At 41.9% G+C, this 17,420-nt stretch overlaps 1 protein-coding gene and 1 pseudogene across 2 annotated transcripts in view; both read left to right on the top strand.

The window, feature by feature from the left end:
• The window catches only part of LOC110534421 (lecithin retinol acyltransferase-like), a 66,590-nt gene extending 53,388 nt beyond the window's left edge, over positions 1-13,202 (top strand). Inside the window, exons 1-2 of one of the 2 annotated variants that reach the window (XM_021619280.2) lie at positions 11,186-11,871; positions 12,437-13,202. In XM_021619280.2, coding sequence (XP_021474955.2) covers positions 11,314-11,871; positions 12,437-12,589 — 711 coding nt within the window. In that variant the 5' untranslated portion in view covers positions 11,186-11,313 and the 3' untranslated portion in view covers positions 12,590-13,202. Of the gene's footprint in view, positions 1-11,185; positions 11,872-12,436 lie in introns of those variants that run through there. The other variant, XM_036933543.1, reaches the window with a different exon arrangement.
• A 659-nt stretch (positions 13,203-13,861) lies between these two features.
• Positions 13,862-17,204, top strand: LOC110533172 (annotated as a pseudogene).
• The last annotated feature ends 216 nt before the right edge of the window (positions 17,205-17,420 follow it).

The raw sequence follows: 17,420 nt of genomic DNA, 5'->3' as shown, positions 1-17,420 counted from the left end.
TTTTGTATTCTTGAGACACTCTCACACCAACAATTAGGCTATTGGGACTCTGTGATTTGAATTGGAGCCTAGCAGAGCACGTAGGGGGTAAATAGGGTAGAGAAAAGTAAGAATGGAGGCTACTTCCAATGCTGTACCCCCCCCAAAAGAAGAAAAAACTGACCTGCCTACGTACATTGCATGCAAATGTCCCCACTCGAAAGGGACACAGGGACAATGCAGTATGTTCAAGAGTGCCTTGTTTGACGTCAGTGAATTGTAGCAAACGCATGCCTACTGGTAAGAGAGCGAAACGATTAGAGGTTTCTTTCGTTTCACAGTTAAGGTGAGCTACAGTCAGGTCCAAAATTAGTAATAAGTAATGTATTTATTTTTATTTTTTATGATAAGAGTTCAAAATGATTGGCACCACTGTTTTCAATACCTTTCAATACTTCACCTTGAGAGGATAAAGACACTGTGCATTTTTTCTAAAATAGTTAATTGACCACAAAATCAACATTTTGCAAAGGCCATCTCAGTCTCCGGACTTGGAAACCTGTGGTTTGAATTGAAGAGGGCAGCCCATTAGCACAAATGAAGGGTATTAAGGATCTGGAAAGATATTGTATGGAGGACCTGTAGCAGTCACGTCTGTAGCCATGAAGTGCTTTGAAAGGCTGGTCATGGCTCACATCAACACCATTATCCCAGAAACCCTAGACCCACTCCAATTTGCATACCGCCCCAACAGATCCACAGATGATGCAATCTCTATTGCATTCAACACTGCCCTTTCCCACCTGGACAAAAGGAACACCTATGTGAGAATGCTATTCATTGACTACAGCTCAGTGTTCAACATCATAGTGCCCTCAAAGCTCATCACTAAGTTAAGGACCCTGGGACTAAACACCTCCCTCTGCAACTGGATCCTGGACTTGCTGACGGGCCGCCCCCCAGGTGGTAGGGTAGGTAACAACACATCCACCACGCTGATCCTCAACACGGGGGCCCCTCAGGGGTGCGTGCTCAGTCCCCTCCTGTACTCCCTGTTCACTCATGACTGCATGGCCAGGCAAGACTCCAACACCATCATCAAGTTCGCAGATGAGACAACAGTGGTAGGCCTGATCACCGACAACGATGAGACAGCCTATAAGGAGGAGGTCAGAGACCTGGATGTGTAGTGCCAGGACAACAACCTCTCCCTCAACGTGATCAAGACAAAGGAGATGATTGTGGACTACAGGAAAAGAAAGACAGAGCACACCCCTATTTTCATCGACGGGGCTGTAGTGGAGCAGGTTGAGAGCTTCAAGTTTCTTTGTGTCCACATCACCAACAAACTAACATGGTCCAAACACATTAAGACAGTCATGAAGAGGGCACAACAAAGCCTATTCCCCCACAGGAGACTGAAAAGATTTGGCATGGGTCCTCAGATCCTCAAAAGGTTCTACAGCTGCACCATTGAGAGCTGTATCACTGCCCGGTATGGCAACTGCTCGGCTCCAACCTCAAGGCACTACAGAGGGTATTGCGTACGGCCCAGTACATCACTGGGGCCAAGCTTCCTGACATCCAGGACCTCTATAGCAGGCGGCGTCAGAGGAAGGCCCTAAAAATTGTCACCCTAGTAATAGACCGTTCTCTCCGCTACCGCAAAGCAAGCGGTACCGGAGCGCCAAGTCTAGGTCCAAAAGACCTCTTACCAGCTTCTACCCCCAAGCCATAAGACTCCTGAACATCTAATCAAATGGCTACCCAGACTATTTGCATTGCCCCCCCTTCTTTTACACTGCTGCTACTCTCTGTTTATTATCTATGCGTAGTCACTTTAACTCAACCTACATGTATATATTACCTCAATTACCTCGACTAACCAGTGCCCCCACACATTGACTCTGTATCTGTACTCCCTGTATATAGCCTCGCTATATTTATTTTACTGTTGCTCTTAAAATATTTGTTACTTTTATTTCTCTATTTCTTACTTTTCTATTTTTTACTTAACACTTATTTTTCTTAAAACTGCCTTGTTGGATAAGGGCTTGTAAGTTAGCGTTTCACTGTAAGGTCTACACCTGTTTTATTCGGCCCATGTGACAAATACAATAAGATTTGACTGGTTTAAGATCCCCTAAATCATTTGAGAAAAAGGATCAGTGCTGTTATCCTCGGAATGTGAGGTCTCGCAAGCTATTGAAAACAGTGGTGCCAAATGATTTTGACCCCAATCTTTTTTGAGAGAAAAAAATATGACTTGTTCAAACAAAGTCAATTCTTCTGAGCAATTGTATTAGTTTAAAGGTGAAATCCGTAATGGTGAAACAGCCACGTCTGTTTGCAATATTACCACAACAAAGAAGCTGCTGCAAACAACGAACACTGTTTTTTTTTTAGCATACAGTAATACTTTTGACTATACGGTGCGACATCTCCACAGCTCGGCAACAAAAACAACAACAATGGTGGTAGTGCGGCCGTGTCGCTGTTTACTCCTACTGCGTATTCCATCTTTAAATAATGTAATCATACAGTAGCAGTCAAAAGTCTAGGCACACTGCTAGACACATGCTAAAACTTACACACTTTTGATAGACTACTCATTCAAGAGTTTTTCTTTATTTTGTACTATTTTCTACATTGTAGAATAATAGTGAAGACATCAAAACTATGAAATAACACATATGGAATCATGTAGTAACCAATAAATAATAACACACGTAGTAACCCAAAAAGTGATAAACTAATCAAAATATATTATACATTTTAGATTCTTCAAAGAGGCCGCCCTTTGCCTTGGTGACAGCTTTGCACACTCTTGGCATTTTCTCAACCAGCTTCACCTGGAAGGCTTGAAGGAGTTCCCACATTTGCTGAGCACTTGTTGGCTGCTTTTTATTCACTCTGTGATCCAACTCATTCCAAACCATTTCAATTAGATTGAGGTCGGGTGATTGTGGAGCCTGGAGGTGTGTTTGGTTGATTGTCCTGTTGATTTTTTTTTGTCCCACCAAGTACAAACCAGATGGGATGGCGTATCGCTGCAGAATGATGTAATAACAATGCTGGTTAAGTGTGCTTTGAATTCTAAATAAATCACCAACTCTGTCACCAGCAAAGCACTGTTTTCGCCATAATATGGACTTGGTCTTTTACCAAATAGGGCTATCTTCTGTATACCACCTCTACCTTGTCACAACACAACTGATTGGCTCAAACGCATTAAAGAAATTCCACAAATTAACTTTTAACAAGGCACACCAGTTAATCGAAATGCATTCCAGGTTACTACCTCAAGCTGGTTGAGAGGATGCCAAGAGTGTGCAAAGCTGTCATCAAGGCAAAGGGTGGCTACTTTGAAGAATCTCAAATATAAAATATATTTTGATTCGTTTATCACTTTTTGGGTTACTACGTGTGTTATTTCATAGTTTTGATGTCTTCACTATTATTCTACAATGTAGAAAATAGTCAAAAAATAAAGAAAAAACTCTTGAATAAGTAGGTGTGTCCAAACTTTTGACTGGTACTGTAGCTCATTATATTATTTATTTTGTATAGTCTTGTTTGATCATCTTTAAAAAGAGCGCTGGAGAACGACTGCCCCCTCTCATTGAAGCCACGAGGTTCAAGGCCGACCTCTGTACTGCAGGCACTGATAGACAAAAACAGGATCCCCATTATAGTGAATGGGAAAAATTCTTCATATAAATATACACCATTTTCAAAGACAATCATGGTACTAACATTTGTTTCCAATACACCAGATATATGTCCTTGAACCAATTATGTTGAAATTATTTTTTTTGAAATTATTTTGAAATCATAATAAGTTGATAATTGCTCATCTCAGCCTGCAGCACAAACTGTTCCCGACCGGAGACACCATCTTAACCGACTTCATTTGGCCATTGAGTGTTCACATAGGTATGAGTGGTGTCACGTGATAGATGGCTTTGTCTATTCATAAATACATTCATTGATCAAAGGTGACAATCATTTGGGACTTGACTGTATTTCAATGTATAGGCCTTACACATTGATTCAACATGAATTCCTTTTGAAAATAGAAAGACTTGTTTGTTGTGGAAAATTGGTAAAGCATTTAGCCCTCTGGAGATATAGCAAGAGGTCATTCACTATTTATATTCCGGAATATCCATGCATCTCCTGCCCCCCTGTCGAAAAGAATAAACATCACTGTAGCCAGTTCTTGATCTAAAATGTCTTTGAAGTTTTTCAGACATACTGACACACCAAGTTTTCCTATGAGTCAGGATGTGAAAGCTATGACACATTTGTCCAAAATCAATCACCGGTCTGTAATCAATTACTTTAACCACCGTTGTGAAAACAACCATTCAAAAATGTTGTGACAGTCCTTTTCATTGCGGTCCTCCTGGGAAGAGAGTTGTTCTGAGCTACACACATTGTTAGCCCTGAAGCTAACACTGAAGCTACACGCATTGTGTGCACTGTGTAGTCCCAACGCTACACACATTGTTAGCCCTGAAGCTAACACTGAAGCTACACACATTGTGTGTACTGTGTAGTTCCAACGCTACACACATTGTTAGCCCTGAAGCGAACACTGAAGCTACACACATTGTGTGTACTGTGTAGCCCCAACGCTACACACATTGTTAGCCCTGAAGCTAACACTGAAGCTACACGCATTGTGTGCACTGTGTAGTCCCAATGCTACACACATTGTTAGCCCTGAAGCTAACACTGAAGCTACACGCATTGTGTGCACTGTGTAGTCCCAACGTTACACACATTGTGTGAACTGTGTAGTCCCAACGCTACACACATTTTTAGCACAAAGCCTATGAACAAAAACAAAGGCTTCCAATGGGCAATTTGCTGCTAATTGGCTGCGGTATCTGGTATGTATTCTTAAAGAACTTTTGAAGGATGGAACCAGATGGCCATTTGTTTCTGGCATCGAGACCATAAACAACACATCAGTGTCCTCATATGTCCCAAGACTTGAAGAGGAATACTTGGGTTCATTTGAGGCCACGGAAGAGACAATATTTCCTGTTTGTTTCTTAAACTACTGAATATGAACCATCAGGGCGTTCTAGGTCTTTGTTTTTTCAGTCCCCCGACACAGATTATCAGCCTTGACCCTAGCCTAAACGGCCTGGTTATGATCTCCAGAAGTATCTCATTTAGCAGACACGTTTATCTAAAGTGACTTAAAAGTAGTGCCTCTATAAATGTTTCACATGGGTGGCCCAAGCAGGAATTGAACCCACGACCCTGGCGTTGCAAAAAGGGGGGGGGGGGGACATTCCCCTGTCGCTGTTTGTTACAATACGATACAGCAATGTACTGAGATTCCCAACTAGACTTCAATAAAGATGACTAGGAATGCAATGTCAATGTTGTAGCTCTCACGTGCTTTTATTTGACCATGGGCAAAAGAGTCGTGGTGAAAAAAAATCCAGAATGAGAGTTTGATTGAATTGAACTCGGTGTTCTGATACGTTGGACACCCCTCTACGCTGTTTTCCAGGGCATTTCAAGCATTCAGGGGGTTGAGAAATCGGAGGAATTGGGATCTCTGACTGGGCAGTAGTTCTGCTCTGAGCACTGCCATCTGAATGCAATCAAAGGTTTAAACGAAGACAAACTGTGCCATTGCAACCAAAACACTCATTTCAGTTTTGTTACTGAGGGGAGAGACTGTCACATCTCGGGTTTGTCTCAGACAGTAATGGGTCGCTTATAGCGTTTCCACAATGGAATGTATTCAAAGGTTTAAATGAGGACAAACTGCGCCAGTGCAGTCAAAACACCTCAAACTAATTTCAGATTTGTCTCTGTCTCAGACAGTAATAGGTTGCTTGGAGCGTATCTACGTGGTTCTGTTGGGCTTTGTGTGGTTGCGTGTTCCACCACATAACCCTATACTTGGAATACTTTTTGGGGGTATCTTTTTATACAAATAGGCCTATACATATTCACCCAGGCAGTGCTCCAGCATTTTCTGATTTCCCACCAGGGTCTCTATTTGACGGATCAACATGTAATATGCTGTAAATGAACGGTAACTGACTCTTCTAATGTCACCATGCACACCACCATAAACACAATGCTAGTTGTATCTTATTTACTGGTAGCCAGGCTACATTTCTGGCAAGGGTGTCCTAGATCTTCTTTCAGTTCTGTTTCGCTTTCCACACCAAAGCAAACAGTTGGCGGAGTCATAACGATGCCTAGTGGGATATAAAGTTACATCTGTAGCCCCCGTTGTTGACATAGGTGATAAATCACACCTTGGCTACCTCTCGATGACCCACTCTTACTATGGGAAACAACACGTGAAACCCAGGCACCCAGACAGATAAGGCCTGGCTGACCTGGGAGTCAACTGTCGGGCCCCCAAACCTAAACAACAGTAAACTCTCCCTGAACTCTCGTTGAACTGGCCTCTTCCTCCTCCTTGAAACTGGAGAGACGCCAGATGGAAAGTGTTTCCTAGTGCTCTCGTGCTCTCTCAAGTGCCAGGAAAAATACTTATTTTCTAGGCTTGGGACCAACTGATTAGATAGGGCTTGGATGCTCTGTCATGTGTTGGTGTGACTGTCTGTTGAAGGGAATTTGTGTTGGAGAGTTTTCAGTCACGTATGCATTAACATGAGAAAACAGAACACCTCATCTAGTTCATTAGTTAGTTACACTGAGGTAACTGTATGGATATTTGAACCTGCAATCTGCCCTTTTCCAGTCCTGTATTTCATCTGCTGCACCCACTGATGTGTATAAACCGTGGATGACTGTCAGGGGCGCTGTATTGAAGACACCACGCAGCCATTTTGGCGGTACGCCTCCATTGCACAGTTTTTTGGGGGGTGCGCTATAATTTTCTTAATTCCTATGGAGGGACTGCTCCTTCTGGGGGTACCAATATGGCGGCCGACGGCGTCAAAGCCTCTCATTGGCCATTACATAGGCTTCACCACAAAGAGATAGCTGTGTTTTCATTATTCATTAATATACAGTACAGTTAGCTGTTCAGCCAGTTAGTCTAAGAATTTTAAGTCTCAGTATGGGGGGTGGGGGGTGGGGGGGGGGGGGGGGGGGGGGGGGGGCTTGAACCTCAGTCAAATGTTAATTTAGTCTCCCAATGACATCAATTCACGACCAAGTGGAAAATCTGCTTAAAGATGGAATCCGCTGGAGGGGGAAAGAGCGTCACTGGGGATTTGCAGTATCTTCTTTGTTGTTGTATCACAAACAGACCTGGCAGTTTTATCATGACGGATTCCAGCTTTAAGTGGAAGTTAAGGTTCACCCCTATTTGCCTTTGCAACCCTAAACGGTTAAATGAGTTATACAGTGTATATCACTGACAGTTCAGTCAAAAGAAGTGCATAACGAGACGTTTTTTGGGGTTATCCTCAAACTGGTGACTCTCACCTAGCAAATAGCCAACATGCTTCTCTCAGTAATAATCTCAAGTGTATGGAGTCAAGAACAAAGCCGACCCCGACTATTGGTGGCCCTCACGGAATTACCTTTCAGGACCCTTGTTAAAAGTCCCCCAGTGGTGACTGCTATAACTATGGGGCCATTTGACTGGGAAGTAAATCTCTGAGTGGGGAGAGGCCAAAGGTTTGTTTTAATGCCACCCAGGAGTTCAATGTATGGTCATGAACTGTAAGCTCATTCAACTGAATGTGGAACGTGAGAGCGCTGGTTGACATGTGGTTATCAAAATCTTCTTAATTTTTATACCACATTCTGCATATGATCATTTCTTAAAATATGACACCATTTGGTTGTTATAATAATATATACAGCCATGAATAAAGTTGTTATTCACAAATAAGTAAGCCTATGTTTCATTTCCAAAAATGTCATGCAAAATCAATGTAAATGGCATAATTCTATGTAAACGTCAAGATTTACGAATCACTCCAACCACGTTTCTATCCACAGTTGTTATGCAAGTAAAGTCACACCGTGATGGAAGCAGGAAGTTGCGGTATAGTTGTATAAATGCCGACAGATAACTTGTTCATTCGACATGGTGGGATCTTTTTGTGACGGTAAAATAACTTAGGAAAGAAATCGAGGTGGAACTTCCTTTATTCACAAATATTGATATAATAACCAACATGTCAAAGTAAACTTGGAGTCACACGATGACATGCTGTGTGGTCCTCCCACTACGACTCGGGAAAACATGTATTTTATTAGTTTACAGATTCAATTAATTGTGAACTTCACAGGGTGGTGAAAGTGCACTGTGATGAGCTTGATACTTCTTTCCAATAAATGCTGAGGGTCTTATTCTGGTGACGTGATGATCGGTGCTTGACTGAAGTTTGGCTATTGTAGACTAACCTACCCGCAGAGCCTACCCACACAGTATCTGCAAGCTGTTGGCTAGACCAGACCTGGCACACTGCAATTTAACACAACAGTTTTTGTGACAAAACTATCAGTAGAGTTGAAAATGCAATGGAAACATATTGAACATTAGATTTGTATTTGGTGCATGAAAACTCAAGCGAAAAAGTACATTTTGTGTTATTAAGCACTGATTTTTATCTGCAACAAGTCCATTTTGTGGAAACACCACTGGTGGGAAAATCTGGATTTTTGAATATTTCACTCGAAAATCTGTCGCCAATTGGATGGAAACCTAGCTATTGTTGCTGTGGATTTCGTCGTATGCACAATTTACGATCAAATCTGTGCTCCCGAACGTTTTATCAATGAAGCCCTTGGACTCTCATTTTGACTATTACAAAATGTCACGTTACTTTCTAACACAATGGGAGCAGGGTGCATTTACACAGGTTCTGCGCATGTGTTATGATCGTTAGTGGTTCATGATAAGTCTACACTTCTCCAGGCACTGTCAAGATCTAAACATCTGTCCAGACTTAGACCAGCACTGAACTGCAAATCCTGTTGGATTTGATATTTTAAGACGCCAGTCAGTTAGGGTTGAGGGGAGTTTAATGTCAACAGGGTCTTGACTTGACCTGGATGTGACCACAACACAACCCTTTTCTGACCCCAACAAGACCACTTCACATCTGCAGTCTTCCAGCGGTCAGTGATGGTCAGACCTCAACTTTTAACCCCAAATATGTTGGTTGATAAGAGGACGGTTAGAAGTTCGTGCAAGACATTTCGACCCCGTCTTTGTTGACTTTTGTATGATACAACATCGACCCACTTTGGAGCCTTTCATCTGCAAATCCTGTTGGATGTATTATCTTAAGACGCCAGTCAGTTAGGGTTTGAGGGGAGTTTGATGTCAACAGGCTCTTGACTTGACCTTGATGTGGCCACAACACAACCCTTTTCTGACCCCAAAAAAGATAACTTCACATCTGCAGTCCTACAGAGGTCAGTGACGGTCAGACCTCAACTTTCAACCCCAAATATTATAGTTGATAAGAGGGGGGTTAGAAGTTCATGCAAACACATTTCAACCCTATCTTTTGTTTACTTTTGTATTTTCCTACATTGACCCACTTTGGAGCTTTTGTCATGGACCTCTAGTTAATGTACAGTTTCAATGATAACATCATAAGTCACTAGTTTTGGGCTTGATGAGGGCCGTTGGAGCAAGAGCGAAGGCATACCGAAACTGGACTGTCAGTGATATCCCCGCTAAGGCAACCTTACCAAGGCAGCCCTCCTAACCCTCTGTTAGCCTGTATTTTGAGGACAATAAAACCCAGTTCTCCTGTTCAACTTCAGCTATCATCTCCTCATTCTTTTAGGTAGTTAGCTAGCTAAGGAATGGACCCGTTTATGCTAACATATTATACATGTTAACAGGGAATGATTGATGTTTGTACAGCGGCCGATGCAAATTTAAATAAATGTAAACAAAATTACCCGATTTAGTAATTTTAAATATTACTATTATACATTTTATACATACAAATTATATCCATCCACAAAAAAAACACATTTTCTGTCGGTGGAAACACCTTACACCTGGCCCCCACAGGAGTCGCTACAGGGCGATGGGACAAGGACATACCGGACGACAAAACTCTCCCCTAACTCGGACGACACTGGGCCAATTGTTGGTCGCCTCATGGGCCTCCCGGGCGCGGCCGGCATGGGTCTCGAACCAGCATCTGTAGCAATGCAGTTTGCACTGTGATGTAGTGTCTTAGAGCGCTGCGCCACTCGGGAGGCTCCATCCACAGAGTTGTTCATGCTTTTATCAATTGCATTGCACAAAGTATCAAAATACTACATAGTAGTGTTAGTGTTCATGTTAATTATATATAAAGCAGCCCTTGTAATCATCTGACAGAGAGTAGCCCGAGCCCCAAGTAATACATTTGGGCCAGATAACCATCAGCGGAATCGGCCCAAGCCATAAGTAATACATTTGGGCCAGATAACCATCAGCGGAATCGGCCCAAGCCATAAGTAATACATTTGGGCCAGATAACTCACACCGGAATCGGCCTGAGCTCAATCCCCGCATCCTAGCCATAAGTAATACTGCTGAAGGCGGCCCAGACTCGGGCCACATGACGTCGGCCGAGTCTGGCTCTCAGCAGGGTGCCCCGACTCTCAGCCGGAATGGTGCCGTGCTAGCTGGGTAACTCCCAATTGTATATCACGAAATTGCTGAGAAAATGGGGTAAAAGTCCAATTGTAGCACAATGCTTGGCAGACAAGGTTAATTGACTTAGAATACAACAACTGTAATGATCCCCGAGTTAGATTAGATTAAAATACAATATAGGCCTAATTGGCCAGACAAGGTGCTCTTCAAAATGTTGTCTTGACTGTCACATAGGGCCTACTGTCATTGTAAATAAGAATTTGTTCTTTAACTGAGTTGCCTAGTTAAATACAGGTTAAATAAAATACTGTATGTAATAAAATAATAAAGTTAAATAATTTCAATAATCTAGGCACACGGTCATCATTTTTTTTATTTAAAAAATCTGCGTTTCTGATTATAAAATTGTAAATAACAAAATCGAATGTATTTGTTCAATATGATTCCAATGAGCCTGTAATTATAGGCTTATAATATAATATTTTATTTATATATCCTACAAATGTAATGGTTGTGAACTTAAATTATATAAATGAACTTACACCTTAAGCATAAATAAATGATTTAAAGTAAAGTAAACAATATGGCATTTTCTGTAGACTAAAGAAAAAACGCCATAAGTGCACCATGGGAATGTCCTTTGTGGCCAATCGTGTCTTCTGGGTTTACCTTTAAGCTGCACTAGTCCCCTCCTAGTGCGCATATAAACCCACTTCTCCCAGACAACTCTCAGAAAACTTTGGACAGGAACTTTCACCATGCTCTACTCGTTGACATTTCTCGTCGAAAAGCTATCCCTTCTCTCGAACTTCAAACTTTTTGAGTTTAAATGGACGGATGGGAAACGCAAAGGGGCGGGATGCACAGAGCGCACGACATATAGTCATACAGTCGCGCCGTTGTCTCTCCAGAGAGGGGACCTTTTGGAGGTGCCGAGGACTTTGTTCACGCACTTCGGTATCTACTTGGGTGACAACAAAGTCGCTCATCTGATCCCAGATATCATGCCCGTGCTAACCAATGATAAGATGATAATCAAAAAAGTTATCACAAATAAGAGACTCATCATGGGTTGCTTGTACAAGTGTGCCACGGTGCGCGTGGACACCTTGGATGACTTTGTATATGGCTCAAACATATTGGTGAATCATATGGATAGAAAATGCAAGGCGCAACAACCGTTCCCAAATGAAGAGGTTGCCGAGAGGGCAGAACAACTCGTCGGCGCCATCCCTTACAGTTTACTATGGAATAACTGCGAACATTTTGTTACATACTGCAGATACGGTTCAGCAAAAAGTCAGCAAACGGAAATGGTAATTTTATTTTCCTTTTCCTATTTATTTTCAATACAATTACGTTGTGCATAATTCTGACCCGTTAACTTTTACGCTACAGGAGATAATGTAGTGTCTTCTTAAAATATTTTGCCTATGCATGACCTGTATCACAGCGAGGACTGTAATCTTTAGATTATGGCATAGATAATGTTTTCAGAGATTTGCATTTAGATTAAAATTATTACAAATGCATCGGATTGAATTGTTGATTCAAGCATCTTCAACCTTTGATATTTCCATCCCATATTTTGTATTTATATTCATGACAATGCATCTCCATTTTAAATTATGTTATGCCATGGTTAATTGAATAGGCAACTATATTCAGAAACATTGTGTTTTATTCAGTGTTACTGAAAATACGGGTATTTGGGCTTTGGTTTGTTGTTTTGGTGTTGTTGCATCCAAGGTCTTCTTCTCTCTTTTCTTCCATAATTCATGCAAGTTTAGATTTATAACATAAATACATGAAATATGCCTAAAAGGAATTGTTCATAAAAATCCTAAATGGGTATTAAATATTTATCTCCTTTCTTTGCAGTTTTGTGAGTTCCTGAAATCAATCATCCGAGACCAGAGGAGTGTCTTTCTCAGTGTTCTCCTGGGAATTATCTACATCATCTGCTTTGGCCTGGCGCCTTCAACTACGTTACCCACAATCCTCATCCCTTTCACTCTGTGGATGGCCGGCTGAGAAGCCAATGTTCAAAGCCTTCAAACACTCCTATATGGACATTTCAATAGAAACTATTTGGGATGGTGTCTTTTCATTGGTCCTTGTGATGACATTAATTGGCACCTCCCAACTCATTTGACTTTGGTATAGGCCTATAGTGGAACGTCATATAATAGTCGATTGTTACAGCAAGCGCTAGCATCCATTCACTTTTGAGTTGATCCTTGCCAGCCAAAAGTAAACACAGGGCAATGTGGTTGCAGGCCTAGCAATTTTACATGTGAGTGTTCAAGTCAACACTTACTGTATTGTATGTAGGCCATTAAGGCATTATATAGCCTTTATAAAGGCCATATGATCCCTCTGTGAACAATGTATTATCCATATTTCCCCCAAAAGATTGGCCAAGGCGCACTTTCTACCTTACTGTGTAAGTCACTGTCGTCTAATCTGTAAATAATTTATTTTCTTCAATGATGATACTCTTGTATAATTTTTGGAATAGATACAGTTTGAAACTCTAAGAGTACTACGCTGATTAATACAATACTTGTGTGTTTTGAGAGCAGATCATTTCGTTTTCAATCAAATACATTGTAAATATCAGAAATGTTAATAAAGATATTGGAAGTTGTCATTTGGTTTGTTTTGGTCTGGTTCCAGGAAATATGTTAATTAACAAAGCATTTTCCCACACAGTTAGGTCCATGCAATCACAGTGCATCTTAATACTCACATTGAATCTCTGTCAATACCACCCACAGCATTTTCAAATGATCATGTTATTGACATGATTGGCCACATAAAAAACCCAATATATTTCCAAACCCAAATATTTAATCATATAGGGTCAATTTACGCAAAGGCTACATTCATAAAATACACACATTCTCTGGATAATATTGCTGAGTAATGACTATACATTATTATTTTCTTTCTACTGTACGGGGTATTCACAGTTCCAGACATATCAAGAGTGAGTCAGCATTATACATCTCAACCTGACTGTTTATTCAGGCAATAAGATATTTCTGACCTTTTAAACTGAGGGGTTGTTATTCTGATTTGCCAATGAAAGCCACATAACGGGAACATTTCCCCCTGATGAAACCCTCCCGGTTGTGAAATTAAGCCGCCCTTGAAACCACACGATTAGTGGAAAGCTCTTCTATTTCTGTCAAAATTGCACTGCAACGTTGAGAAACCTCTAATCCCACGTGCTTGGCTCCTCCCAGACCCTTAGCCTCGATAAAACGGCCAGGTGTCAAACCATAGTTTAGTTCTGCCACCATGGTTCCCTTTCTCCAACTCCTCATCCGCTTCTTCATCGCTTCTAAAGTGGACGAAGAGGACAAGGCTCAAAGACTCTAAGTATGACCCGTCCCTGTACAAGCGTGGCAACCTTTTTGGAGATTCCTAGAACTCTCTTCACCCATTTTGGCATCTACCTGGGCAACAACCGGGTGGCCCACTTCATCCCGGACATCCTTCCGGTCTTCACCGAGAACAAGGGTGCCATCAGCAAGACGGTGACCAACAACTGGCTGATTCTAGGGATGATCGCCAAGTCGGCGAGCGCCAGGGTGACTCGTTGGCGGATTTTGCGTATGGCTCGGAGATCCTGGTCAACCACATGGACAAGCTGTGCAGCCAGCCCCCCCCCCCCCCCTGGAAGGGGACGAGGTGGCCAGGAGGGCAGAGAAGCTCATGGGCTCCATAACCTGGTGGAGTATGGGGTTCTCCTTTGTCAAAGGGCGCTGTTCTGACACGTTTTGTGGTTAGTATGTGATCGGAAAATCTATGGTGATTTCCCGGACGACTAAGATCAGTCACTGCAAATTCTCAGTGCCCCCCCCCCCCCCCAGGGCACTGTAAAGGAGGGTGTCACTTTAGACAAATGGGATTACCAAACGTCCCCTCAACTTTCAGTTCACTGACTTGACCTCTCCCAGTTTTAGCACACCTGACTCACCCTGTCAATCATCAAGCCCTATAATAGTTGTGTGCCGGACTAGGACTGGATTAGATCAGTAGAATGGCTGGGGGTACTCAATGAGATTGTAGGAATAACATTGGAGACCATGAGCCAATAGTACACTGTTGTACTTGGTGTTACATAATACCCAGGGCAATGAACCAATGGTGGGAGTAGTTTTTTTATTTAACCTCTATTTAACTTAGGCAAGTCAGAGTTACTGCTGGTTCAAATTACGGTCAGACAAACTTATTGTAATATTATTCGTATATCAAATCAAATTGTATTGGTCACATACACATGGTTTGCAGATCTTAATGCGAGTGTAGCGAAATGCTTGTGCTTCTGGTTCCGACAATGCAGTAATAACCAACGAGTAATCTAACCTAACAATATACTACTGAGTGAAGAACCTACTGAGACATGTTAAAGTGAATTGCTGCCGATAAATACGCTGGGGAAGCAAAAACTTGCAGTAGTGCATTGCTTTGCTGTTAGAGCGTTAGGCTACACAATACATGTTTATTGGAAGGAATCTGCTTTAGCTCAGAGCATATTTAGTCTTCAAACTATCGGAAGTACACAATTACATGGTACATGTAATTGTAGCCACAAAAGTGTGTCTATATATCCAGTCACCTATGTCATTGGGTCAAAAGGTCACACTGGAGGGATATTTTTCTGAAAGAGTTACGTGGGAAATATGCCAGATATTTCAATGGATTTTATGAAACAAAAACACAGATTATGGGACTATCATGTCCTGTCGTTAAATTGACCCTCCGTCACCCCACGTGCCAAATCGGAACATAGGTCAAAATGGAAACGCATAGGATGAAACCTTTCTTCAACTGTCAGATATGTTTCGGTCTTTCAAGTAAAAGTGCTGTTTCACGCTGACATCGACTGACTGTGTTGAAAACTACAGGGAAATAGCGGCTTAGTTGCTCAACTCCTTTGGTTTTTGAGAACGGATTTACAACGTCTCTTGTTTATAGCAGCCTACTTTTGAGTACTTCAGATGGCGGCAGTTGGCATACACCGGAGGTGGCTCATTTGTTCCAGCCCAGCAGTAAAACGCCTGGTTCAAATGATCAACGGTTCATGATTCACGGACAGGCTCCTCAAAATCTCTGGAGGATAATTAGTGAGTGTCATCAGGCACCACATTTAAAAAGCGTCTCAGACTTACTTAGTCTTACGCCGTAATCAGATCCCTGCTATCCATTCGTTAGAATCTAAAAGTCAAAGCTGGTAATAGATCAGCACACCTAATCACTCTTATGAATACGGATCCTGGTCTGAGTTCAGCAGGGCACAGTGTTGTGGAACGCTCAGAAATATATTGGGTAGAACAGACATGCAACCTCTCTGGCATGTAAGTAAAGAATCGGGGTAAGCTCTAATCATGGCATTTCTATCTGAACACGACACAGGTGTGCTGGTACCAACGTCTAGTCTAGACATGCTGGGATCACCCCTAGCTCAGACAATAGCCAATCAATGTTGGAATACTGCAGACTGATGCAATGTACAGTATGATGAGAGCGGTTAAAAGGGTGTACATTTCTCTGAAAAGGTCAGATGATTGTGTTTTGCTGTGGATAGATTGCTTTTAGGCCAACGAAATGTGAACTTAAAAGCTGCATCCCGATTCTCTACCCCTCTCCAAAAGTGTGCACTTGCACACCCCCATCAATGCATTCAAAAGCATCTGATTGGTGTAAGCAGTGGCGGAGGGAGGGAGTTACTAACATTGGTTAAATCCATGAGAGAACGTGTGCAAGTAGAGAATTGGGACAAGTCCACAGACTTGTCGAGTTGGACCGTAATGCACTGGTGAGCAGCACCATCTAGTGTTAATGCATTAAAGGCATCGCTGTTTGGCTGCGGCTGTTTACCAAAACAGTGGAGGGGTACCCACTTTGCTGTTGTTGGAATCCCAGATTGCCCCTTTAATGTAGACACAGGAAGTCCTCATTTTAAATAAGAAATGCTTTGTAATATAAATCAAAGTAATGACAAACACTTCAGGATGGAATGCCAGTAGCCCCGGATAGGAACCACTGCTACACAGTACTTTATAGAATAGAGGTAGTTATGGTTGAATCACAATGTTCTTGTCACATTAAGACATCTCACGCTGTTTCATTAACTGTTGCATCGTCATTGTACTTCATTTGTATGTGTGAATTGGGATGCTGCATCTTGGCCAGAACTCCTTTAAAAAGAGATTTGCATCTCAATGGTCACAAATGGACATGGATGAATAAATAAATACAATTAACAATAACGATTAGCCATTAGACTATCAAAGGCCCCAATTGAATCAAACAAAGACTTTCAAAGGCTTTCAAAGACAAAAAAAAAGGCAAAGAAGCCCTCCTCTCGTTCACTCGACGTTAACACGACGTTAAGATTTCGCAAGCTTTTATTCATCAGGTGGATAAAAAAAAAAAAGATGCAAAGGATGCTTACTCTTGTTTCATCCTCTTCCCTGCAGTTCTGTTTGACAGTGAGGAAGATCATCTGCAACAGGATGAACGCCTACCTCACAGCTCTGTGTGGAACGGGCACCGTGTTGTACCTGGGCTCCGTAACGCTGCTAAACACAGTACCACCCTGCTCGTCCCCTTCACCATCAGGATGGCATCGTAAAACAAAATGGCCATGACAATACAAAGACACTGGTTGAAATGACTGCGGAATATGGAATGCTTAAACGGTGTCCCACTATCAGTATCACTGCATTATCATTGTACATGACATTTAAAAAAAAAAAAAGCATTATGGGAAATGTCACGTTTGTGGTGATAGTCGTTTTATTCTTCTTCAACGTGCGCTATTTTATTAGTTTAAAGTTTTGACCGTTTA

This window comes from Oncorhynchus mykiss, chromosome 10, assembly GCF_013265735.2.
Source record: "Oncorhynchus mykiss isolate Arlee chromosome 10, USDA_OmykA_1.1, whole genome shotgun sequence".
In the NCBI taxonomy this organism is placed as follows: domain Eukaryota; kingdom Metazoa; phylum Chordata; class Actinopteri; order Salmoniformes; family Salmonidae; genus Oncorhynchus; species Oncorhynchus mykiss.
Note: the sequence above shows the minus strand (reverse complement) of the source record. Positions and strands in the feature narration are given on the sequence as shown.